The sequence below is a fragment of the Natator depressus genome, chromosome 11 (assembly GCF_965152275.1).
Source record: "Natator depressus isolate rNatDep1 chromosome 11, rNatDep2.hap1, whole genome shotgun sequence".
NCBI lineage: Eukaryota > Metazoa > Chordata > Testudines > Cheloniidae > Natator > Natator depressus.
The window spans coordinates 7,897,141-7,923,405 of NC_134244.1; the positions used below are offsets into that span (position 1 = coordinate 7,897,141).

Consider the following 26,265-nt stretch of genomic DNA (forward strand, 5'->3'; position numbering starts at 1 on the left):
GTTCCATGCAGTTCCTTTTGCACGTATGTCTCAAGTAAGTCCTTAACCTGAGGTCCTTGTTGTGTGTGGACCTCAAAGACTCCATGGCACTGTTTATAAGCCAATTCTTTCTGTTCTTCATGCTGGGAGTGGCTGCCTTTCTGAGGTGGCATATTCATAGAAGGCAATATAGATCAACATTCTTCCATTGACTTAAACAGAGGTAGGCTGATTTACACCAGCTGGGGATCTGGCTCATCATTTGTAAAGTGCTTTTGGATCCCTTAGAATAAATGACTGTATTATAAGATAGTAAACTGAGTGGTGATAATCACATGCTGCTTTGAATTCAGACAGTAAAGAAAAGAATTGTCCATGCTTCATACTTCTCTGTCACACCAACTGCAGATTCTTTCTTCATTGCAGTACCTCATATCTCCCCCTTCCTTCCCAGACTGCGCACTTTACCAAACACAAGTGAGTAAGTCGCCCTGAATATCGTGTATTTGACTATAGTAACATGATCTGCTAATGTTCAACTTCTTTGCACCCTGGTGCACTTTCCAATGGGTATCAAGCTTTCTGGTTTAGGGTTTGACCTACTTGACTTTGTAGATGGTAAACTCTTCAGGACGGTACTGTAATTTTTGTTGTGTTTGTACATTGCTTAGCACAATGAGCCCTGATCCTGGCTTGATGCTCACCTTACAAATTAATAATGGTCTTGAGCACTGAGTACAGAGTGTATATTTAATTCTCTCAGGCAGGCGGCTTGGGAGTTGGGGCAGTTTTAAGCACTGCAGCTGTTGCTCATTCTGCAGCTGAGCGAAGAATCAAGATGCTTCCATGCAGCTGTGACATCTGCAAAGCCCTTGTTTAAGTGACCACATGTAGACGTTTGCTCTGAAACGACCCACAGAGAGTTTTGTTAGCCATGATAGTTGTGATCCTAGTGGAAGGGGTGTGCTATGACAGGAGCGGGCAAATTTTTTGACCCGAGGGCCAGATCTGGGTATGGAAATTGTATGGCGGGCGATGAATGCTCATGAAATTGGGGATTGGAGTGTGAGAGAGAGTGAGGGCTCTGACTGGGAGGGGTGCGGGCTCTGGGGTGGGGCCAGAAATGAGGAGTTCAGGGTGCAGGAGGCGGCTCCGAGCTGAGGCAGGAGGTTGGGGTGTGGGGGAGGGGGAGCTCCAGCTGGGGGTGCGGGCTCTGGGTGGGGGTGCAGGATGAGGGGTTGGGGGTGCAGGAGGGTACTCCGGGCTGGAACCGAGGGGTTTGGAGAGTGAGAGGGGAATCAGGGCAGGGGGTTGGGGGTGCAGGCTCCAGGTGGCGCTTACCTCAAGCAGCTCCCGGAAGCAGCGGCATGTCCCCCCTCCGGTTCCTGCACAGAGGTGCAGCCAGGCAGGTCTGCGTGCTGCCCCGTCCACAGGCGCCGCCCCAGCAGCTCCCATTAGCCACAGTTCCCGGCCAATGGGAGCTGCAGAGGCAGCACGCAGAGCCCCCTGGCTGCCCCTACATGTAGAAGCCGGAGGGGGGAACACGCTGCTGCTTCCGGGAGCCGTGCGGAGCCACAGCACATGCAGAGCGGGGCAAGCCCCGGATCCCGCTCCCCGGCTAGAGCACCGGAGCAGGGCAAGCCCTGGACCCTGCTCAGCAGCAGGAACTTGAGGTCTGGATTAAAACGTCTGAAGGGCCGGATGCAGCCCCTGGGCTGTAGTTTGTCCACCCCTGTGCCATGAGGAACATTCTGTGCAAGTGACATGTAAGGCTTGAGCTCGGACTTTAACGGAAGGCGTGCTTATTTGGAAGCTGGGCTTTTCTATTGCATGTCTGTGTACACTGTAGGAAAATCAATAGAAATATTTAAGGTTTCAGAGTAACAGCCGTGTTAGTCTGTATTCGCAAAAAGAAAAGGAGTACTTGTGGCACCTTAGAGACTAACCAATTTATTTGAGCATAAGCTTTCGTGAGCGACAGCTCACTTCATCGGATGCATACTGTGGAAACTGCAGAAGACATTATATACACAGAGACCATGAAACAATACCTCCTCCCACCCCACTCTCCTGCTGGTAATAGCTTATCTAAAGTGATCATCAAGTTGGGCCATTTCCAGCACAAATCCAGGTTTTCTCACCCTCCGCCCCCCCCCCCCACACAAACTCACTCTCCTGCTGGTAATAGCCCAGCCAAAGTGACCACTTTCTTTACAATGACAGGTTTCAGAGTAACAGCCATGTTAGTCTGTATTCGCAAAAAGAATCTGGACTATTTATTAACATTTGTACTTTTGAAAATATTTCATGGGGGTTAAGGTTGGGATTTCTGAGAAAAAGTTGAAGGGCTTAGTACTGAAAAGCCACTGCAAATATAACTCTTATGTCTACCGAGAAATAGCTTGTGGTTTATGGTGAGGTCAGCAAGTTGCATGTGTTGTGGCCTGCCTGCTACCAGATGAATGACAGCTTGGCTTTCAAACAGCTTGTCCAGAAACATTTAAGAGGACTAATATCTCCATGTATTGTGAAGCACCTGGAAAAGAGGTGAAATCCTGGCCCCGTTGAAGTCAATGGGAGTTTTGCCATTTACTTGAGTGGGGCCTGGTTTTCACCCAAGGTCTTTGCCCATTGGGGTGTACAAGGAAAGGGTTTAGATGGCTTTTATGGGATTGCACTGGGTACAAAGGAAAGGATTTGACCTGCAATATGCAAAAGCAAGCAGTTGCCTCAAAACCTTCAGCCAATCACAGCACTCGTATGTGATGAGCTTGTGGTTAAGGCACTGGACCGAGATCCAGGAGATAAGGGTTCATTTTGCTGACTCTGACAAAGACTGTGTGTGTGCGTGCACGCGCGCTCCTTAGGCAAGTCACTTAATCTTTTTATACCTCAGATTCGCATCTGTAAATTGGGGATAACACTGCCTTACCTTGCAGGAATGTTGTGAGTATAAATTCAGTAAGTTATCTGAGCATGTCACACAAACTTTGTGATGGATACCGTATAAATACCTACGTTACTCCCTTTTCCCCCCAATTCAGATGTTGCTGCTTGTTATAATGGACTGTCCCAGTTATTATGGAGGAGTTTCTGCAATGACATTCTGAAAGTAGGGATGTTTCTCTAAATATCTAATTACCTATGACTGTTCATTAATACTGGCAGGTGTCCCCAGATTTTCTCGTCTCGGCTCAGGTGAGACAGAACCACTTCTCTTTTTATCTTGCAATCCGTGTAATCTGAATGTCCCATTCCTATGGCAACAACACTGTAATATTTCTCCTCCTCTTATACTTGATGGCTTTCTCTTGAAAGAAAACAGTGAATCCAATTCTAGGAGTATGGGAGATTTCTAGTGTGTGATTCTGATGGAAGTTCAAGGAATTCAGCTCCTTACAAAACCTGGATCTGAATTTGTGTAACCTGAATTTATTCCCTCATTTACAGAAGTACTACAGGCTGAAGTCATTCTCTGCGGTGTATATTGTATGAAAAAAATCCCCATTTGGAAAATCTCATCTCAGCACTTAGCAGTGACCGTAATTGGGAATGAAATATCCAAACTTGTGTTCTACTTCTCATCAGTTCAGTCGTGTTGTGATGATCAGAGAAGAGTAATGAGAACTGGATTCTGGAAAGCATTGGTTTATGTTCCCTCATGTCCAAAAAAAAAAAAATTAGAAAAAAAACACCCCACACACGTCACAGCACAGTGGATCCTTTTGGTTGCATTGTTATGCTTTCTAGGCATGTAATTGCTGCTACGTTTTGATTACAACTCTGAGGTCAGTATCCTACATTCTAGAACAGTGGTTTTCAAACTTTTTTGGGGGGACCCAGTTCAAGAAAATTGTTGATGCCCATGACTCAACAGAGCTGGGGGTGAGGGGTTTCGGGTGTGGGAGGGGCTCAGGGCTGGGGCAGAGGGTTGGGGTGAGGGCTGCGGGGTGGGGCTGGGAATGAGGGGTTCAGGCTGTGGGAGGAGGCTCTGGGATGGGGCAGGGGTTTGGGGTGCAGGAGGGGCTCTGGGTTTCGGGGGGCCTCAGGGCTGAGGCGGAGGGGATGAGGGCTCTGGGGTAGGGCCAGGGATGAGGGACTTGGGATGCAGGAAGGGGTTGTGGGTTGCGGGGGGCTCAGGGCAGGGGATTGGTGTGTGGACTTACCTCCAGCGGCTCCCGGTCAGTGGTGCAGCCGGTGTGCAAGGCTGGCTTCCCACCTGTCCTGGCACTGTAGACCACGCTGCCCCACTCTCCCCCCACCCCCCCATGCGGAGCCAGTGCTTGGGGCAAGACAGTGCGCAGAGCCCCATGGCCCCCCGCCAAGAAACCAGACCCACTGCTGGCCGCTTCTGGGGTGCAGTGCGGTGTCGAAACAGTTAGGCACTAGCCTGCCTTAGCTGGGCAGCACTGCCGATGGGACTTTTAACGTCCTGGTCGGCAGTGCTGACCAGAGCGATCCAGTGCCTGACATGCCACAACCCAGTACTGGGTCGCAACCCGAAGTTTGAAAAACGCTGTTCTAGAACCCATGGAGCACCAGGAGCAGGGAAACGTGCCACTGAAAAATTAGACAAAATTTATCTCTAGATGGGAGAGGAAGAGGGTGAGTGAGTGACTGGGAAAGAGTCGGATCTAGTGCTTCTAGCAGAGGATGGAGAGCAGGGACTCCAGAGTTTCATTCCTTGCTGTGCCTCTTATTAATGGTTCAAAGGCTGTCCGATAGAGGCTGCTCTGAACTTGTCCCCAGTGGAAGCCACCGTTGGCATTTCATAGGAACCAATGGAACGAGATGCTTTCTGTGCCATATCCTGTATTGGACTGCTGAGCATGCTCTGCGTTCGGACATGCCAGTCATTTGCACACACTTTCCTTTTGTGTAGTCAGCAAAGGATTCTGGGGCTGCCTCTTATTCATTGTCCACCATGCGAAACATTTCCTCCTGCTCAGATCAAATATGGAGTGAGGGTCAATCCCTGTGGTCCTAGCTCCGTGTTAACTTGCTCAGCTAAATCTTCAACAGAAGGCTGTGGGAGTGTTTTGTTTTTTTTTGTTTTTTTGCGTACGTAAGTACTGAATGAAAACAGTACTGAATGAAAACAGAGCAAGGTTTCTGGGATTTGGCCCTGAGTAACTAAAAGCGGGAATATGCCACAAAGCACTTGCCTGAGTGGTGACCAGTGCAAAAATCTCTCCTTCCCAGTGGAGAGCTCTGACGAAGCCTGTACCCCTAATGGGTGTTTGCCCCCCACAGCCCCAGGGGAATGCAGCAGCTGTTCCACCCAGTCATAGGTGCTCTCGTCTACTGCCAGACAACCCTGCTAGAACTAGCACTAGCTAGAAGCGGGCTATGTAGTCTCTAGAAAGCTGCTGGTGCTTTCCTCATGGCAGGCTGCTGCCTTGTGTTGTGGGACCAATGCTCCTATGTGCATACACACAGAGTGTTAAAAGCAAAACATAAATACCCTTCCTGGAAGGTTGCAACATAACACTGTTTATTTCTTAGAATCTGGAAGAAATCTAACACAACCACCACCAAATACAGAGAGACTCATAGCGGGCTGCTACCGAAGAGCCGCAAGCCCTAACCCGCATTGCACCAGATTGGCTCTCTTGCTGACAGACTGCTGAGGCCCATTCCTTCAGAGCCCCCTAGCCTGCAAGAAGGACCAGGAAATCCTTTAGAATTGAAGGTGATAGCCTTCCTGACAGTGAACTTGAATCCTAGCATTGCTGCCCTGGATTCTTCTGTGCAAGCTATTCTAAACTTTATAGTGAGAGAGGACAAGCCTGCTAAGTGCCTTTTCATATGCCTGCTGAACCAGGATTTGAACTCTAACCTGCTGCATCATCCATCGCACCCTATTATGGGTGTTTGCCTGGCGTTTAGCAGGCAAGGCCGAAACTATAACTGCCTCTTAGATGTATGATGTATGTAATATGACACACTCAAGGATGTGCTGGCTCGGGATTCCTAATGGATTATGGTCACTGGTTCAAGTGTAACAAGAGTTGATAGGAACTGAAGAATCATTTGTAACTTAGCTGTTTTGACCTTATGTGCAGATGATTTCATTGTCTCAGGCTAGTTCCACCCACAGCTCCCTCTCCGCTAGGGAGCTTTGTGATACATTTTGGCACGAAGTGGCAGACTCTGTAGAAAGTGGAAAAGCCCAGATAAGCCATGGAAACGTGGCCACCTTCCCTTCCATAGCAGTGGTCCATCTAGATCAAGACTTGCTGGTATATGGGGGCAGGGGGGAAGAGTTTGCAGTGCCACTGTGCACTGCCGGTCCTGTCACTGAAAGGACTTTGTCCTTCAGCGCTGTCCAGCCCGCACTGAAACCTAATAAGAGCCCAGATTATGAGTGGCTTCTTGGAAACCAATGGGGATGAACAAGCATCCCCCCTCCTGCTTCCCACAGTCCCTCGGAGTGGCTGCTTGCAATAGCAGTCCCTATGGAGTACAGAAACTGCTCACTCCTGCTCTTCTCCAAGATGCTGGAAAGGGAGCAGGGAAGATGCAAGGTCATGGTCCCCCTTCTCCCTCAACCAGCTCAGAGTGAAGTTAATGGAAGGAATCCCAGCCATGGTGACTCATGGAAACCGGTATCCAGGTAGCCATCTTGTTGTTGCTAATGCACGGTATGAGTCAGTCTCTTTTTCTCCTCCAGGTCTGACCCACTGGAAACATGGCTACGAGTGCTGTTCCAAGTGAAAACCTGCCCACATATAAACTGGTGGTGGTTGGGGATGGTGGCGTGGGGAAGAGCGCTCTCACCATTCAGTTCTTCCAGAAGATTTTTGTGCCAGACTATGACCCAACCATTGAAGATTCCTACCTGAAACACACAGAAATAGATGGCCAGTGGGCAATTCTTGATGGTGAGTAACCTACTTCCACTCGGATCTGTCCATTCTGACAGTACTCAAGCACATCTGTGTACGGACATTTTCCATATCTTGTTGGGTTTACAAGCATCTTCTACTCCAATTTAGGTGATTTGTAATTATACTGCAGACCACCTTGTGAGCTATCTGTACACCCTAGGCAACTGGCTTCTTGTAAAGCTACAGTACTCTGCTGTATCATTTCATGCAGGTTCATAAAAACCTATGCATTACCAGGGAAGTTTATATGGGGGGATGCACTATGTTTAATTGCCCTATTTATGTGCCACATCAGTTGTTGTACAAATCATTTTGCAAATAGTAAATTCTCTTCATTGTGATGCCCTGGTGGGCAATCTTTCCCTTTCCATGGCCCCCAGTAATTCCTGATCACCTCCTATAAGCAGTGCTTGGAAAAGCCTCTTGCCTCAGGTGTATGTGAGTGTGAAACTTGCCCTGGCAAGTGAGGGGACCTGAAATATGAACATAGACTGAGATGCATCTGAGTCATCTGAAGGCATCCACATTAAGCAGAATGATAGTGCCCGTTGTTGAGCCGTCATTGCTATGAAATATCATTTGGGGTTAAATTGATTCCCTAAAGTGATGTCCTGCCTAAGACGTGTATGGTGTAATAATAGTAAATGGATACCTGAGTGAGGACTGAAATTTAAAATAAATATCCACTGCAAAAGACTTTATCCTCCAATAATTAAAGAAGTGTGGTACCAATTGCATCCTATCATGTGAGGGAATTGTTTCTGTGATGTGTTACATTTAAGTCCACCTTTTAACTAACCAGTCAGATGCCTGTGTGGTGGTGCTTGTAACTGAGGATAGATCACTTGTGCTTCTGTTTTTGTTCATGCAAGAAAAATAAACTGAATTTGCTAAAATTGCAACATAGTTGTTTTTTAAAAGGGAAAATAGGTTGACTAGAAGCTCCAAGGGAAAGTGTTCACTGTCATAAATCAAACTCTTCAGATGGTTTTATTTTCAACGAACAATATCCAATATTAACGCATATGTATGCGTGTATACTTGGACGATATAAATTGTGTCACACAAACCATAGTGAAGCACAAGTTAAGGAAATTCACTCTTGCCACCCCTCCAGCATTTCAATGCAATCACTAAAAAGCAACCAAATCAGCCTGAAAATAGTATTGGTCAATTAATAGATGGAAATGGTGGAATTATCAATAGTAATGCAGAAAAGTGTGAATCCTTCAATAAATATTTCTGTATGTATTGGGGGGGCGGGGGAGACGATGTAGTCATTTCATATGGTGAGAATAACATTCTTTCCAGTTCACTAATATCTCAGGATGATATTAAATAGCGGCTATTAAAGACAGACATTTTTAAATCAGCAGGTCCAGATAACATGCATCCAAGAGTTTGAAAAGAGCTGGCTGAAGAGCTCATTGAACTGTTAATGTTGATTTTCAATAAGTCTTGGCACACTAGGGAAATTCCAGAAGACAGAAAGAAAGCTAGTACTGTGCCAATTTTTAAAAAGGGTAAACGGGATGACCCAGATAATTATAGGCCTGTCAGTCCAACATTGGTCCCGGGCAAGATAATGGAGTGGCTGATATGGAACTCGATTAATGAAGAATTAAAGGAAGATAATATAATTAATGTCAGTCAACATGGGTTCTGGAAAATAGATCCTGTCAAACTAACTTGATATCTTTTTTTTTTTTTTAATGAGATTACAAGTTGGGTTGATAAAGATAATAGTGTTGATGTAATATACTTAGACTTCTGTAAGGTGTTTTACTTGGTGTTGCATGATATTTTGATTTTAAAAAAAAACTAGAGCAATATAAAACCAACGTAGCACACATTAAATGGATTAAAAGTTGGCTAATAGATCTCAAAATGTAACTGTAAATGGGGAAACATCATTGAGCAGATCTGTTACTAGTGGGATTCCACAGGGACTAATTCTTGGCCCTATACTATTTAACATACTTATCAGTGACTTGGAAGAGAACATAAAATCATCACTGATAACATTTGCAGATAACACAAAAATTCGGGGATGGTAAATAATGAAGTGGACCGATCACTGATACAGAGCAATTTGGATCTCTTGGTTAGCTGGGTCTGAGCAATCAATACATGTTTTAATACAGCTAAATGTAAGAGTACACCTCTAGGAACAAAAAATGCAGGCCATACTTATCCTGGGACTGTGAAAAAGACTTGGGAGTCATGGTGGAATAATCCGCTGAACATGAGGTCTAAGTGTAACAGTGTGGCCAAAAGGGGTAATGCAATCCTGGGATGCATAAACAGGGAAAATTTTGAGTAGAAATAGAGAGATTCTTCCACCTCCATAGTTAGCACTGGTGCAACCTCAGCTGGAATACTTTTGCTGTCCGCAGTTCAAGAAGATTGTTGATAAATTGGAGAGGGTTCAAAGAAGAACCACAAGAATGATTAAAGGATTAGAAAACCTGCCTTACAGCGATAGACTCAAGGAGCTCAATCTAGTTTAACAAAGAGAAGGTTAAGAGGTGACTGAAAAGTACCAACATGGGGAACAAATATTTAATAATGATCTCTTCAATCTAGCAGAGAAAGATATAAAATGATGCAATGGCTAAAAGTTGAAGCTAGACAAATTCAGCTGGAAATAAGGTGTAATTAACCACTGGAACACTTCACCAAGAGTCATGGTGGATTCTCCATCACTGGCAATTTTTAAAACAAGATTGGATGTTTTTCTAAAAGATCTGCTTTAGGAATTATTTTGGGGTCGTTCTATGTCCTGTGTTATACAGAAGGCCAGATTAGATCATCACAGTGGTCCCTTCTGGCCTTGGGATCTAAATCTATGAACCATTAAGACATAATCATCCAGACCAACCACAAATCACATGTATAAACACCCCCGCAGACTCCCGAGTTCCAGTATCATGAACCAGTCCCAAAGCACACGTCCAATTCCTCATAAGTGCACAGTCAACCCAAAACCTTAACTTCAGCCTGCAATACTAATTTTTTTTATGGTAGTACTCAAGATGTTCTGGGGCTTTGGATATGTGAAGTTTGGCATTTGTGGCAACTGTCATTTTTTAACTACAGCCAGGCAAAAAAATAAGGGGGAGGGGAGGGGAAGCCACCAGTATCTTTAAAAGGAGCTTTTTTAAATCTTCAAAAATTCGTAATTTTTTGGGATCAAAATTATTTTACTGAGAATTCAGTTGCACGCAAAGGAGTTATGGTTACCTTTTAGTGAAGAAAAGCAGTGCCTAAAGTGTTTAAAGGAAGGCTATAAATTTTGCTTCAAGGCCTCAATCCTGAAAACATGTATGTGCTTAACTTTAAGCATATTAGTAGTCAGTCACTCATGCTTAACTTTGAGCACGTGTGAGTGCTCTATTGCAAAAAAAACCACAATACATATTTATGCCCTGAACCTGCAAACAATATGAGCTTTTATTTAACTAATTAATTATTTTTACTCCAGTATTACATCAGATAAAAACCAGATCCTGCTGTTTAACTGTAGCCTGCCACTGTCTGATTTGCCTCCTTTGTCCAGAACCCTGCCTTTTAAAGTGACAAGTGACCTTTGCTCTCTTCAGCCATGCCCTGCAGTCTTACATCACAATAACATCTGCTCCACACTAGGGCTGGTCAGAATATGTTTTTGTTTTCTTGGAATTTTTTTCTGCTGCAAACAAATCTTTTTTTTTTTTTTTACACTTTCATGTAACTTATTTGGGTTTTCATAAAAGCACCGAAAAGTTCCAAAGAATCAACTTTTTTTCTGTTGTCAACAAATGGAAGTTTTTCCTCACAGAACATTCTGTTGAATCAAAAAGCCATTTTTTACACACACACACACCCCCCCGAAAAAAGGCTTTGAATAAGCAATTTTTGACTAGCTCTTCTCCACACATCTCATCACATCTGGAATTTATTTCGGCCGTACCCTGGAACTGCATTCTGGGAATCCCACTTGGCTTTAGAATCCTCATGCCACTGCTGACCTACTGCCTCAAAGGTAAAACTGCAGCAGCCCCTCTATGTTTCCCTCTATTCATCCAGCATTAGAAAACTCACCATTCACCCCTGAGGCCAGCTAGTTGGGAAGAAAAGGACATTCTTGTTTGAAACTGCATGTAGCCCTCACCTTCCCCCTTGAGAGAACAAAGGGTGTCTCTTACCTGCTTCCTTTGACACTGTTCCTTAAGGGCCTGCTGCAAAGCCCTTTAAGGTCAAAAGGGTGTCTTTTTCATTGAATTATCTGGGCTTTTGATCAGGTTCTAGTATCACAGAACAACACAAATCCTTAGACAGCTGCTCACATGCTAGGTACATACTGTAGCACCTGGATCGATCGGTCTTCAGCTGTCATTAAGACTGCACTGACCACAACACGTCCGCCATTCTTCTCGCACTCTTGCCTGCCTTCTCCACGTTCGTCCAAAACGTTTAACAATGTCATCTTCCCATCTTCTTGGAGGCCGACTGGGTGGTCTTTTCTGTTCTCGCGGGTATCACTTAGCAATGATTGCAGTCCACCTATTGTCCATGAGCCGTGCTGTGTGGCCTGTCCATCACATCTTACGTCTGCTTTCCATGACAATATCTTTCACACCGCTGAGTTCTCTGATCATTTCATTTGGGATGCAATCCAGAAGGGAAATTCCCAACATAGCTCGTTCCATTGCCCTTTCAGCTACCAACAGCCTCGGTTCTTCTCTCTTTGTCAGTGCCCATGTTTCACTGCCACACAGCATGGCTGGCAGCACTGTTGAATTGAAGATATTTGTATGTGTGGTCTTGTCGATTTTTCCTTTGAGGACGTCCTTGATGGAATTAAACGCACACCATCCTGCCCGAATCCTTTGTGAGAGTTCTCCGTTCAGGTCTTAGTGCATATTAAATTCTTGGCCCAAATATATGTACTGTTCCTCTTCTTCAATTTCTTCTCCTGTTACCGTTATTCAGGCTTTTCATAAGACATCTGATTGCATGTATTTTGTTTTGCAGCAGTTCATTTTCAGACCGACCTGACTGCTTTTCTTGTCGAGTCTTCGTAGCATGCTCTGCAGTTGGTTGGTGCTTTCAGCAATTAGTACGATGTCCATGAATCTGAGATGGGATAATCATTCTCCGTTTATGTTGACACCACTCCTCCAATTGATCTTGTTCATAACAATTTTGAGGCAGGCAGTAAATAGTTTCAGTGAAATCATATTTCCTTGCTTTACGCCTTTCTCGATTGGGATGCAGAGGAGAGTAATGTCTGTTGTACATCCAGTATTTGCTTCCTTCAACAAACTGATGTACTGCATGTTAATGCCCTGCTCTGCGAGCGCCTTTAATATTGCATTAAACTCGACACTATCAAAGGCCTTTTCAATGCAGTGCACAGCGGGAGTTTGTATTCCCTCGCTCTTTCTAGGAGCTGGCTACGGGTAAATATATGGTCGATCGTGCTGAAATTTCTTCGAAAACCTGCCTGCTCTCTCAGCTGTTGTTCATCCAGATTCAGCAAGAGTCAGTTCATTATCCCCTTTTGTAAAGAGCTTGTAGATGTGAGAGAGCAGACATATAGGGCGGTAGTTCTTAAGATTTTCTAGATTGCCCTTGTTGTTCAGCAAGATGGTATTTGACTCCTTCCAGCTTGATAGTATTTTTCCTTCTTCAAGATATCGACTAAATCTTAAAGCGAGGGCCTTCCGAAGTTTTTTTCACCTCCTGCAGAAATCATTTCTGACGTTATTCCATCTTTGCCTGGAGCTTTTCCCTTCTTCATCTGATGTAGTGCGCTTCGGACTTCGCTGACTATTATTGGGGGGGATGCATTCTTCTGACTCTCTTGAAGTGTTGGGAGAGGGACATTGATTCTTGATTTGAACAGTTCTATATAGAAGTCCTTGCAGACCTCCTCCATCCCTGCTCTGTCGATTACTGTCTCTCCATCCTTGTTCTTCAATGCTGTTATGCTCAATCTATATTGTGTCAATTCCCGCTTGCATGTTCTGAGGCTTTTGAGTGATTCAGCTGTTTTGAGGAGCTTTTCTTTCCGAAAGTTCTCAAAGTCGTCCTTCAGTTTTAGCCATATAAGCTTGCACAGAATGGAGTACTCGAGGTTGTTATCCAAGCTCCTTTTCGTGTGTCTCCGCTTCTCCTCCAACAAGCTTTTCATTTCATTCGAGAGTCTTCCCTTCGCCACCGCCTTCTTAGCTGAAATTGAAAAGCTGAAGAAGGCGAAGGGAAGAATCTCGAATGAAACAAAAAGCCTGTTGGAGAAGCGGAGAAACATGAAAAGGAGCTCGGATAACAACTATCTTTGCTGACAAGCTGAGACGTTGCATAAAAGCAGCTGAAATTGAAAAACATACTGTAGCATGAGTGGTTAAAGCAATATAGTCAGGGAGAAGCATGACAGAAGTGTAAAGATGCATCACGCTACCCTTCAGACTCCTCTGTCTTCCTTTTTAATTATACTTCATTTGCAGTTAAATCCTTCACTGGGTGATTTTTTTTTTTCATCCAGTGCTTGTGTTTTTAAAAAAAAGATGAGGACTGGAGGATGTGATTGCCAAGTGAAGACATACGATGAGGGGGTTTATAAGCATCTAGTGATGCAGAAGTAAATATAACACACAAGCTGGAATGGGTAGGCATTTGACAACTTTGTTCCAAAAACACAGTCCACCTTCTTGGGAGTTCCCCTCCAAGCCTCCTCTACTGTCCATGAGCTGTTTATAATGTCCCAACATTGTGCTGTAAAATGCTTTGTGCTTCCCAGCTCAGGTTTTTCCTCTCCTAAACAAGACCTACACTTGCCCTTCTTGTGTAACAGAAGCTGGCAACATGATGGAAAAATTTTAATTGGGCTATGTAATCTCTTTACTCTTCTCTCTCTTTCTCACTTGAACTAGGTTTAAATGCAATTTTGCTTTTATTTCATTTTTCAGGCCTTGGAGTCAAACAAGAGTTCTAGCCCATTTACAGGGGGGTTGCTCTCTGAGCTTGTTCAGGTCACTTACTCTCGGTGTCTGTTTTCCGAATTATAAAAAGGGGACAATAGTATTTGCATACCTCACGGCAGTATTGTGAGACCTTATTGGTAAGGGAAGCACCTTAAGAGGATTGTATGCAAGATACTACTACAAAAGTGCAAAGATAATTATTAATGGTCCTAACCAACCCAGCTTGCAGGACTGTCCCTGCAGCATTTGGGGCACATTGCTGGTGAATACTATAGAGTGCTTTATTAAATAAGGGACATGTGCCTAAAGGCAAGTGCTAACTGTGAATTATAGGATGCTGTCTCCTTAGGGATGTTTTATGAGAGCAGGCTCCGTTGTCTCTGCACTCAGCTATTTTCATTATTTCCTGCTGTCCTGTGAGGTCAAAGTGGCCATATCACACTGGGTTAGATGCAGTCTCACACACACACACACGTTGCAGGTTAGAATTAAATAGCTCCCAGAGTTAATCTAATTTGGTTAGCTGTATCTTTAAGTGCGTTTCAATCACCAATTTTCTTACCCCTCTTTCTGTACAGAGGCTGAATTAGTAACCAGCAGAGGGTTTATCTTTATGTGACTGTTAAATGCCAATCTGGAATTATTATTCTGTACATGGAGCCACAAGGGAATGCTTTCACAAGGCTAAAATTCCTAGGGGCTCAAGTCACACCCAGGGCAATGGGGCAGTCCAAAACAGCCTTGTTTCGCTGACAAAATGAAGGTTTGGTTGGCACATTGCTGGACCTAACTTGTCATGATTGACTTGTCTATATCCTTTGTAGGCTCCCTGGGCTAGATTCTCAGCTGGCGTAATGTGGTGTAACTGCATTGACTTTGGATCTACACTGAATTCCAACAGCTGAGGATCTGATCCTCTGTCAAATTTCAAACTAGGGTTGGGAGGGGAAGCTAGTAACTGTTGCCTATGAGTTTGGGTGCAGAAGCTACTGTATACTTTTTTTTTCCTGGGCATTACTGTTACACACGTTTGTGTTTGTTTCTAAAGACCCATGTAAACTCCAATTCTATGCTCGGTCTCCTGATTGCTAAACCAGTTAGTGAAATTGACCCGTTCCCTGGGGACCAGTGGGTGATGATCCCTGCATTCTCTGGTGGTTTGTGCAGTCTAGTTTTAAGTGCCTGGTCTTTTGGGACCTCCCAGTTATGAGGTTATTCCAATCTCCCTAGCAGCGCTTACTGGAGGGAAGATTTTTCCTAATATTCAGTTTGTTTTTCTTTTTAGCTCTCATGCCTTTGCTCCTAGTTATTATCTTTGTGCATACTACCCTAGGAGCCTGATCCAAACCTATCAAGTCAATGGAAAGACTCCAGTAGACTTGGATCAGACCCTACATAATCCCTCTCCATCCTGTCTGTTTAAACCCTTGAAATAATTGCAGACAGTTATCCTGACCCCATACGTGTGTGTGCTTGCTCATGATCTCTGTGTCCTGCTTTGCATTTCTCACTGTGAGGCCTGATGTTGCTGCTGGTCCCAAGACCACTAGCATTTGACTGTCTGCTTTTCCACTGAAGAAGCTTGGGAATTGTCTGACCAGAAGGTGAGGGGTTAGGGGTGTCTTAGGCTCCTTCAGTCTTGCCTGGTGGTGGTGGTGGTGTTTTTTTAATCAGGTTGTTTCAATGAATGAGCTAAATTTTAGCTTAAGCTGCTGCTTTTATTACTTGGGGGGTTTGTGATCTTCTAAGAGGCTTATTTCATATTTTTGTCTTTCTGCCAGGAAAATGTCAATGTTGCAAGCTGGAAAACTCAAGGCTTTGAATTCTTGCCTATTTGTCAGAGAAAAGGCCCTTTTTAACTAATCGGATCTTTACTCTGTTTGTTGAAATGGAAGCTGTTCTTTAGAGGGCTTCTCAGTCTTCTTCGTAAAGGCCCTTTTCTTTCCCCTAAAGAAAGGGCAAGAATTCAAGTACTTGTGTTTTTCCATGTTACAACATCTGTGTGTTTAGTAGAGGCTCATAAAGACCGAAGTGTTTCCTCATTGCATGGCTTTCCCCTGCAGAAGACTATCACATGATAAGAGCAGGATGGGAGCAACAGAAAGCTGACTAGGCCAAAGGCGACTCTATAGTGAAAACTGGTATAGTGAGCTAGTTTTCACTAGAGATGGGCCCAAGATGTGGAGATCGGATCCAGACCTGAACTCTTGTCCCCAGCGCACACACACTCACCCCTCCAGAGGGTTCAGGTCTGGGTCAGATCCAACTTTAGTTTACACCAAAGAAGGAAGATTGAATAATAATAAATATAAGTGTTACTTCCAGTCAACTCTGCATGTGTTTACCGCGTCCTCCCCCCAGAAATATTAATGGGAGTTATGCACTTGGGTATATGCTCCAAAAAGCTCAACCAGCTCAACTCCATGGTCTGAGTCTAGATTCACTGGGCTAAATTCATCGCTAGTGTAACTCCACTGAAGTCCCTGAACTGGTCTAGGGATGAACGTGTGTGTGTATCTTGCAGTGTCTGCAGCCAAGTGTTAAACCCAGCACCCCCTGCAATTCAGAAGGCTCTGGCAGAGGGATATCTACCAGCTGAACTCATAAAATGGAGCCATTCAAGCTTAGGGATGGAAACCACCCATTTGCTTGACCCAAAGCCTGCAAAGACTGATGCCTGTGCATAACGTCACTCATGCAAAGTAGCTGTATTGAAGTCAGTGGCGTTACTTAGGTAAGGTAAGGTAAGCACGTGCATCAATCTTTGCAGGCCAGGATCAGGGCTCTTGTCTATTCCACAACCGATGTGTGATTACTCCAAGTGGGGATTCCACCACCGCCACTGAGTGACTGCTCGTCTGCCTACTGGGTGTTGCCATTGAGTAATCTCTCTTCTCGCTGTTTGCCCGAAAGCTTCCTTTGCTTGATATACCCTCTTGCTTCCCCATTCACCGAGCCTGTTAGAACTGGACTGAGTTACTCAGCTGGAAGTTCTTCTTTGCATATCTTGAGTCAAAAAATTTCAGTTCTCACTGGATGGGGTGGGGGAAAATCACTGCCCCCTGCTGTCCAGGTCAATATTGTGATGTCCGTGGCAGCAATATGTGTTGCCAAATGAGAGAATCTTAACTGCAGGTTTAAAAGAGAAGAAGAAGAAACCCTGTAATGTATGTATCTCTACTTATTATATCTGTCCAGACTGGGTAGACTGGCCTCCTGCAACACTGAGCCTGGGAATTTGAGAAGAACCTAAGGGAGTTAAGTACTCAATTTCCATTGAAATCATAAATCCCTTAGAATCATCTGAAAACCCCACCCTAAGCAAACTCTTACTCCGAAGAATAGTACTATTGACCTCAGTGCCTCCAGATAAGCCCCATTAACTTCAATGGGGATTCTTGAATCATTAAGGACCATTGATGTCAATATGAGTTGTAGATTTGAGTCCTTTGCCTCTGAACAAAGTATGTATTAATCAGCTGGAAAAAAAGTGGGTCATTCGAGTATTTTGTGCCCAAAACTTTACGTGCAAAAAACCCCACAACAATTAAACTACACCAAAAAGTTGTACAAAATCTATTACTAAAAGTGCTTTTATTTTTCTAATAGTCGTTTTGGTTTAGATTTAAACTTAACACAACACAATGCTACAGGGGAAATTGTTAGCATGGGAAAACCCTGAAGGAGAAATAGACAAGAAGTGAATGAAACTGACAAGTCAATATGTTTATTGCCTGAACTAAGGGGACTGCAGGGTGCTGGGGAAAGCATAAATTGTGGGAAAGTACGTTGGATTTTAAACATTATTTTTGTTTTCAGTAATCAAAGGATTTTTGTAATATTGGTAAGGATTTTTTTTTAACCTAACAGTGTCCTTTTAAAACAGAGTAGGTATTTGCTTTTTGTCTGTTTTACCTTCAGGTTCTCCAGCATAACACAGTGCTGCAAGGAAATGTTTAAATCTAAAACAAAATAAATGTTCAAAAAAATCATCTGTGTAGTGGATTAGTCTCCGAGTAGTCATAGCATGTGGTCATCTCACCATCTCTAATGTTTTTATCCCCACGACACATGGGAGACAGGGAAGAGCTGTTAGCCTTGTTTTATATATAGGAAAATGAGGCCCAGTCAGGCAATGCCTTCTGCCTTTTTAGAAGATGGATAGTAGCCCAGTAGATAGCTCTTCAAAAAGTTGGCTTTCAGTGATCTGTTGAAAGCCATGTCTATTGGTCAGAGCAAGGTCTTGGCAACAAGACTGTTCCTGGGTTCCGTTTCCAAGTTCTGTTACGGATTCACTAAGGCACTAATCCTGCAACATACCAAGCGTTGCCAGGGAGATGGTGAGCAACCTGGGCCTTGAAGGATTGAGGTTTTTAACCACTCTGTGCCTCACTTTAGCCACAGGTAAATGGGAGGAAACTACTTTCTTCTTCAATCTTCAGAATCAGCAAATATATTTCTATGTAGTTTTACCATTCTTCATGTTTGAGTAGTTTCAGTGTTTTTATAGTCTAGTTCGTTTGTCTCCCCCCCCCTCCGCCCCCCTTAGGGAGCTTCTCCCCATGGAGAAGGACTATGCCCAGAATCCTGGAGTTCAAAGACTGTCTGTCCTGCCCGTGCTCCTTTTCCATCAACAACTAATGCCAGCACTGCCTTGAGGAGGTGCCCATTACTGCCAAGTGCAGCATTTGTTACTCCTTCTCTCCCCAAACCTATGATGGACAAGAGTTTCGCCTGTGGAAACACTTCATGGAAAATGCCGTGTCCGATCCAGGCTGGGGAGACCCCTCTGTACGATGACCTCTGAGCACACGCTCTGAAGCAGAGTCCAAAACCGCTAAGCCTAAAGAGTCACTGCCTCCGGCCTCTTGCAAGAGTAAGGGGCATTGTCATGGCCATAAGGACAGATCCCCCTGGGAAGAAACTATACTTAATACCCCAGTGAGAGAGAGCATCCTGATTGTACAAGACTTTCTGATATTCAAAAAAGTGTTCTATAATTGCTACCTACTATTAATAAGATTTTTGTACTTCAGCTGTTCCTATTACTGGACACATCAATGTCATAACTTACACCCCTTCTGAGGTGTTTTTCTATCTAGAACATATGGGTACCTGCTATATCCTCTCTCCCAGTTTACGTAGCACTGAACATTTACAGGATTCTAAAGGAGTCTGCTAGAAATTAAACTGCAGCTCTTGCCAGTCAGTTACATGACCCTTAACTATTCACCCAAGCTAAGATGTACTGAACCTTCACCACTTTCTGTTTTATAGAGTTTAATTGTGTCCTGGCCTGGGTTAACCAATGTGCACTCACAGCGGGGGCCCCGCCCATCAGATTTGGGAGGGTGGCATTACAACAGGCCCCACCTGAGCAGCACTGTGACCCCGTGTATTAAGTCATAACACCACTCACTCAAATTTGGCCCAAGGGGTGGCTGGGCCAAATTTAAGTCAGTGGTGTTGCAGTCTGGTGCATGGGGTCACAGTACTGGTCAGGTTTGGCCCGGCTGCACCTCTGTCATGACAGGGGCGTTGGCTGGGCCAAATTGAGTAAAGATGGAGGAGGCCTCCAATGCCATGGGAGTGCAGGGCCCTGAAATGCTTTAATCTGGAGCCAGTTGCGCCAGATGCTGTTTTAAAAGTGGAAGGCTCACTCGCCTTTCTATGAACACCGGGACCAAAAGCCCTTTAAATAGAAGCTGCTGACCCGGCAACTCTGTCGATGGTGGCAAAGGTCCAAGTGAGGCAGGAGCCCACACCCGTGATGTCAGAGTCTGGTGTTCCACACTGCCCCAAGGGAGTAGTAACTGGAGACCGTAATGCTCGCTGATTCCATAACTAAGGAGGGAGGGGAGAGAGCTCCGGAGGGGAGGTTGTAGAGATGTTTACATGTCTCATGGGAGGCTTGAGACCTTGGAGCGCGAGGAAAATATTTCTCTATCAAGCCTAGTCCACAGTACGGTGTGCCGCAATAGAGAGCGAGACACAAGGCATCCTTGCCTGAACGGCATACTCCGTAAGTCATGCACAAGACACAGGGCCCAGCAAACACCAGAAGGGCTGAGGAATTCTGCAGGAAACAACCATAGGATGTGGCAAGCCTTGGCTCTGAGGTTACAGATTGAAGTGGCAGCCCATTTTGGATGGAGGGCCATGCTGCAGGGAGAGCCCTGGGGAAGGGATTCTAGCTGACGCAGCCAGAATTTTCCCAAGGACTCTAGGGGAGGGAGTGCAGTGGAGGATGGCTCCAGGGTATAGCTTGTCCCTGCCCCACCAGAGATACTGGATGGTGTGGGGTTGAGACTGTGGCACCGCATTCTCTGTGTGGAGTCTGCCCCCACGCTCCCATCCAATTGTAGCTGGTCCTTGTTCATGGGTATAAGGAATGTGGGGAGGGATGAAGTTTCTCCCATCCTCTTCCTCCCCGTACCCATTTTCTTGTCTCCATGTACTTCAGCCCAAGGCATGGAAATTGATTAGACATAAAGCAGCCCTGGTTGTGTCACACTGTAATTTGCACTAAAGGACAAGCCTGCACCCTTCCGAAGTTCTCTTTGCTTCCCAGGGCCTCGAGGAGTTGGACAAGATGTTGTATAACTGTTCCATGCTCAGTGCTGCTAGCATTTGCTGCCCCTTTGCTAGTTCCAGGTTTGCATTCCTTATGTGGCTCAGGAATGAGTCCTTCGGTTTCAGGGGCAGCTTAGACCAGGTGTGGCCAATCTGAGCCAGAGAAGGAGCCAGAATTTACCAGTGTACATTGCCAAAGAGCCACAGTAATACGTCAGCAGCCCCCTCCCCCCCCGCCCCATCAACTCCACCCCCTGGTTCCCAGCGCCTCCCGCCCACCGGCAGCTCTGCTGAGCAGCGCCTTCCCCCCCGAACCTCCCAATCAGCTGTTTCGTGGCATGCAGGAGGCTCTGGGGAGGAGGGTTGGGGGGAGCGAGGGCATGGCAAGTTCAGGGGAGGGGGCAGGAAGGGATGGAGTGGGGGCAGGGTCTGTGGCAGAGCCAGGGGTTGAGCAGTGAGCACCCCCCAGCACATTGGAAAGTTGGCGCCTGTAGCTCCAGCCCCAGAGTCGGTGCCTGTACAAGAAGCCGCATATTAACTTCTGAAGAGCCGCGTGTGGCTCCGGAGCCACAGGTTGGCCACCCATCTATTAGACAAATAATTTTGGAGTAGCAAAGGGCCTGCATGCTGGAGCTCGGGGCAGGTAGGCCCCGTGATGTGAGGTTTTAGAAGTTCTCTCAACACAATACCTATGATCTCCAAAAGCTTGTGCTATGACCAGTCACTTTTCCTTAATATGAAGGCCTAATGCACAGGGGCAGATAGGAGAGTACATTTCTACAGGTGATATGTTTGGCAGGTTGGGATGGCTGGCTACTGATGCTGACTCTGCAGGTACCACCAGGACTGAAGCAGCTCCAGGGTGCTTATCCTCTAGAAACCAAGGCAGCCTCAACATCTGACGCAAACAAGGAGTGCTCATGGGGGTCACAAACCTGTACAAGAGAACCTTGTGTCAAGCACCCTCAGCCTAGTCAGTAGATTGCTTATGTCCCGATGCCTCCTTTCCTGGTGCATATGTGGACAGCAAACACTGATAGGCAACGTGTCCAGTTGCCACAGCTCTCAGCTTTACTTTTCTAACTCAGTACCTTCCCTACTCATTTGAATAGCCAATGTCCCACTCTGTATAGTGTTCTCATTTCTGCTTGGAGGATCCCATATTAGCTGCTACCCCTCTGCTTCATCCGATGCTCCATGATTTCAAAGGTCACCATTTTGGGGCATTCCCGCTGCCTACAGAAGTGAACCTACGCGTGCAGATTTGACTGGCTGAACTCATAGGAATGCGTCAGATCTGAGGTCCAGTGGGCTGCCCCCGAGAGTGGCCAGCACAGGATGCGTCAGAGGACGGCTGTAAGAATCCCGCAGTAGACCAACATGAGATAACCCGCCCACCTCATCCTGATCTCTAAGAGTTTGTGCTTCAGGGCTCAAGCCCATCGCTAAGTTTTAATATCCCTTCTGAAATGTTTATTACCTGTAACTCTGGACATTCTTAATAAATCTCCAATCTCTTGGACAAGGAATGTAAACAAAATGAAATTATTCCAATGTGTGGCCCAGCTCCACGTGGTCAGCTGGTTAATGGAGTAGCCGAGTGATCTGAACTGGTGTCTACCTACCCTCCTAGTCTCCTGTGTAGGGAACAGCGAGATTGGCGAGGCAGAAATTGAGGATGTTAGCCATGCCCAGTCAGAGGGCTGATGCACCTAATTCAGTATCCTGCTTTTGGCAGCAACCAATGCTTGTTGCTTTGGAGGAAGGTGGAAGCCATCTAATCCTGTGCAGGGGTGGTAGGTGTAGCGAAGGAGAGGGTGCAATGAAGGTTGGATAGCAATGGCACAATACGGGGGGCAGGGCTTGATAGCACTTCTCACTCGACTAGCTCATGTGGCTGTTAATGTTCTGTGATCACCAACCAAACCTGCTACCTGATTTGACCAAGGAAGCAAACCAGTAGTCTTGCATGGCACCTGTCGGGTCCCGACAGTCATCTCAGTGAAGGTAGGAATGTGAAGAAAGATGTAATGTAGTGATGGCAATGCCAGCAGAATGACTAACAATCTCCTCCCCTGTACTAGTTCTAGACACCGCAGGACAAGAGGAATTCAGCGCTATGCGGGAGCAATACATGCGGACGGGGGACGGGTTCCTTATAGTCTATTCAGTCACAGACAAAGCCAGCTTTGAACACGTGGACAGGTTCCACCAACTGATCCTGCGAGTCAAAGACCGGTGAGTGCACTGGAGGGAAGAGCTCCCTTAACGCGAATCCCTGCTGCTTTGGAGGCATTATGATCCAGCAAGTAGAGCACTGCACTGGGACCCAGGAGATCTGGGTTCTAGTATTAGCTCTGCCACTGAGTGACCATGCTGAGTGACCATGGGCAAGTCACTTCCCCACTCTGTGCCTCAGTTTCCAGATCCGTAAAATGGGGTAAAGTCACTTACCCTCCTTTGCCAAGTGCTTTGAGATCTATAGATAGAAAGCGCTGAGAGCTAGGTGGTATTATTTATTTATTTATTTATTATTCAATGAACAGCATCTCTGTGTACTTGCATTTAGGTGTCTGGGAATGAATGGTTAATGGAAGATTTACATGGGGTGGATAGTTCAGTTGTCTAACATTTGTGAATAAAAGAGAGAAGGCAATATTAGAGCTCTAAACCAGTGGTCAGCCAATACTCCAGAAAGATCAAAGAGGAAGCTCACAGGATCTTTTTATCTTGTTAATAATTCACTCTTCTCCATCCTACCACATAAGTGTTTTCCATTTTCACTGGGTGCAGTGTGAATCTAGATCATGCATCCTTGCAGCTTTAAAGCACTTAATTTTTCCATTCATAATTTTTTTTTAATCAAGAGAAGTTGCCACAGGAGTCCATCCTTGTTGGGGGCTTTTCAGCTGTGAAGAACTCCCCAAAAGGAGGGGTGGACTCATATCATGAGAGGATTACTGCAGGAATGCTTTTCCAGTGAAGTGTCCAACACAAAGCCCACAAGAGTGGGAAATGAAGGAAAAGCTACCCTTTTACTGCATCTAGATGAACATAAATAGCAATCATTTTATTTGCCTCCTAGATATAGAAGTGGGATTTTCTCCATATCTACCACATTCCCTTAAATCCTGAGCCTAAGCTAGGTCGACAATGAAGTCTTTGTAAGCTGAGAGAGGACAAAACAGTGTTCTGTAACCTATTATGAATAGACATGTGTTTTATCTAATTAAATTCAATAAAAATGGGTCGCCCTTTTGGTTTTGATATGAAACTTTCCTCTCCCCCCACCCCACCTTCAGCAGTGTTGTTAACCCAAACACAGCAGCTTGTGTATGAGAACTGGGAAGTGAAATTGACTAGAAAGAAAAATGTTCTCCTTTTCCAGCTCAAGCTGCGTGACGCGCATAAAGTAAACAAACAGTTCAAATGATAAAAAGTAAATTTAGCTTATTTAAGAACTGGAATCATTTTAATTAGCCAATGCTCTATTAGCAGCCTGGATAAAGACTTTTTCGTTCTACATGGCACTGAATTCTGAACTGAGTTCAGTAGTTACTCCAGATTCATACCAGTGTAACTGAGACCAGAATCTGGCTGTGTTTTCATCTTAACAGTCATATGTCCCCCTTAAGCATTTATTTCTGGATATTTGAAATCCAAGAGGTTTCCTTCTTTGGAAGAGTTGTTTAAAAGGCCGTGCTTTTTTCAGTACATTTAACCATTGTGAAGTCAATAGCTTCATTTGTCCTGTTCAGCTAGCAATCATACAACTCACTACAGGGAACAATGACCAGAGTTTTATTTCTGACGTAAACAAGGCAAATTACATACTGTCCAAATTTAGTCTGTTTCTACCACTGTGCTGCCAACCAGAGAAGAATGGATCATTGAAGAGAGCAAAGCATTTACCCCAGAATAGACATAGAATCAAGATACATTATTGCTTAGACATTTAAATTAAATCCATATTATCATAATTAACTGTAAGAATAAATGGAAATTCAAAAACCTGTGTTCAGTTTATCTCCAGCCACAGTTATGAAGCAGTATGTCAGAGAAAAGACCAAGTCCTTCTCTGTCTCAGTGAAAAAAAGACATGGAGACAGAAAAATCATTTGAACTTAAAGTAATTCCAGTCAAAAGTTTTACACAAATAAGTAAGGCTTGCTACTTGTCATGGCAAATATTATGGCTCTGTCATTGCAAAAAATATAGAAATCATCATTTTAGAAAGTAAAGGAAAAAATGCTGGCCCATGATATATATTTTTTTTGTATTTTTTTTTTCCCCGGAAGAAATAGAGTTGGGGAAAATCAATTGTTTTACAATAAAATAGTAAAAACCATTTAATCTTATTTAGTAGTTTCAAAACTAGTTAAACTCCATTCACTACTCCAGTCCGTTGGACGTACATAGAGTCTGGTGAGTAAAAATTCGTGGGAGAATCTTGCTCAGTAGAATACTACCCTTAATGACAAATCATGATTGTTTTGGGGGGCGGGACCTAAAAGACTTATGGCCAGATCCTCAGTTGGTGTAAACTGGCATAGTTCCATTGACCTCAGTGGACCTGTGCTGATTTACACTAGGTCAGGATTTAGCCCAGTTTTTGTCATAGAAGGCATGGACATGACAAACCTACCGCTCTACAGTTAAGTATCTGTAGACTCTTACTTAGAGCAATTATTGTAAAGTTAGGCAATTTTTGATACTTAAGGATAGTAGTTCATTCCCTTGTATTTTTAGAGGCAGGAGGCACTAGGTAATAGTATTGTTCTTTTAGTCCACCAGCTCCTGAATAGGGAATATTCCAAATAGGCCTTCAGGATATTTTTGGTACCTCGCAATAAGTGTGTATCGAAACCAACTTGTTGTCCGCCATGAAAATATTCCCAGTATGTTCCTCTGTCCCCCCCCCCCAAAATAATGTTACCATATGGACACTGCATCATTTCCCTCAGTTCTCATTTGCGAGCATAGTTCTGAGACCTGGCTTGAATGAAACTTATCAGAAGCCATAACCAGAAATGTTGGAAATCTGCCCATTTTCTCTTGATCACAATGTCTTTGGATGCCTACACTAATTTTCTTCTATGCATATGGACCAATATTAGTTAAGTACTGAAGTTGTGTAACTGATAGGAATATTGGATCATGGTGGAGCTTATTCTTAAACTATAAGAAAACAGCAGCTTTGATCACTTGCAGGCACATCAACTGTTTGTGTACAAATTTAATGTGCCAGCTACCAAGGCAAATATCTTGCCTAGGTAATGTATAAATAGATATCTGAGTCCTGCTTCTGTGATAATGTGTGATTGCTTGATCCTGCTTGCAATTATAACTAGGCTTGGAAGAATTTGATTTTTATTTTTTATAATTTCAAAAGGTAATATTGATGTTTATTGTTAAGCTTTTTTTAGATTTTTATCAATTTTCACAATTCCATGAAATTCTGGGTTTTAAGCATTTTTCCCCCATTTTTAATTGATTTTCAGTTTTCACAGTTGCAGGAAATTAGGGGAGGGGGCTGATAATTATTAAATGACCGTAGACGTTGAGATTCAAAAAGTTAAAGCTTTCTAAACTGTTAACACAAATTGTCAATATCACATGTCAAAATATACAAAGTAAATATTCTTAAATCAACAAATCATACCTGTTTTCACTATTCATTCACTAGTCCATTTGTTACAAGCGTAATCCAAAAGTCTAAATCTCTGGATTTTGGCTCTACTAAATTCTGAGGCAGCATTTTTCATTGATAATCAAAATATACAGATAAACAAAGAAAGAAAGTGTTTTTCATCAGTTTGTGTGTGTACAGTGAAATCGATGTTTACCAACATTTA

The 26,265-nt window shown here is 44.3% G+C and overlaps 1 protein-coding gene across 1 annotated transcript in view; it reads left to right on the top strand.

Moving 5' to 3' along the window:
• The window catches only part of MRAS (muscle RAS oncogene homolog), a 60,972-nt gene that overhangs the window by 24,506 nt on the left and 10,201 nt on the right, over window positions 1–26,265 (top strand). The window contains exons 2-3 of the mRNA XM_074967063.1: window positions 6,653–6,863; window positions 22,495–22,648. Of these exons, the coding sequence (XP_074823164.1) occupies window positions 6,671–6,863; window positions 22,495–22,648 (347 nt within the window). The 5' untranslated portion in view covers window positions 6,653–6,670. The remainder of the gene's footprint in view (window positions 1–6,652; window positions 6,864–22,494; window positions 22,649–26,265) is intronic.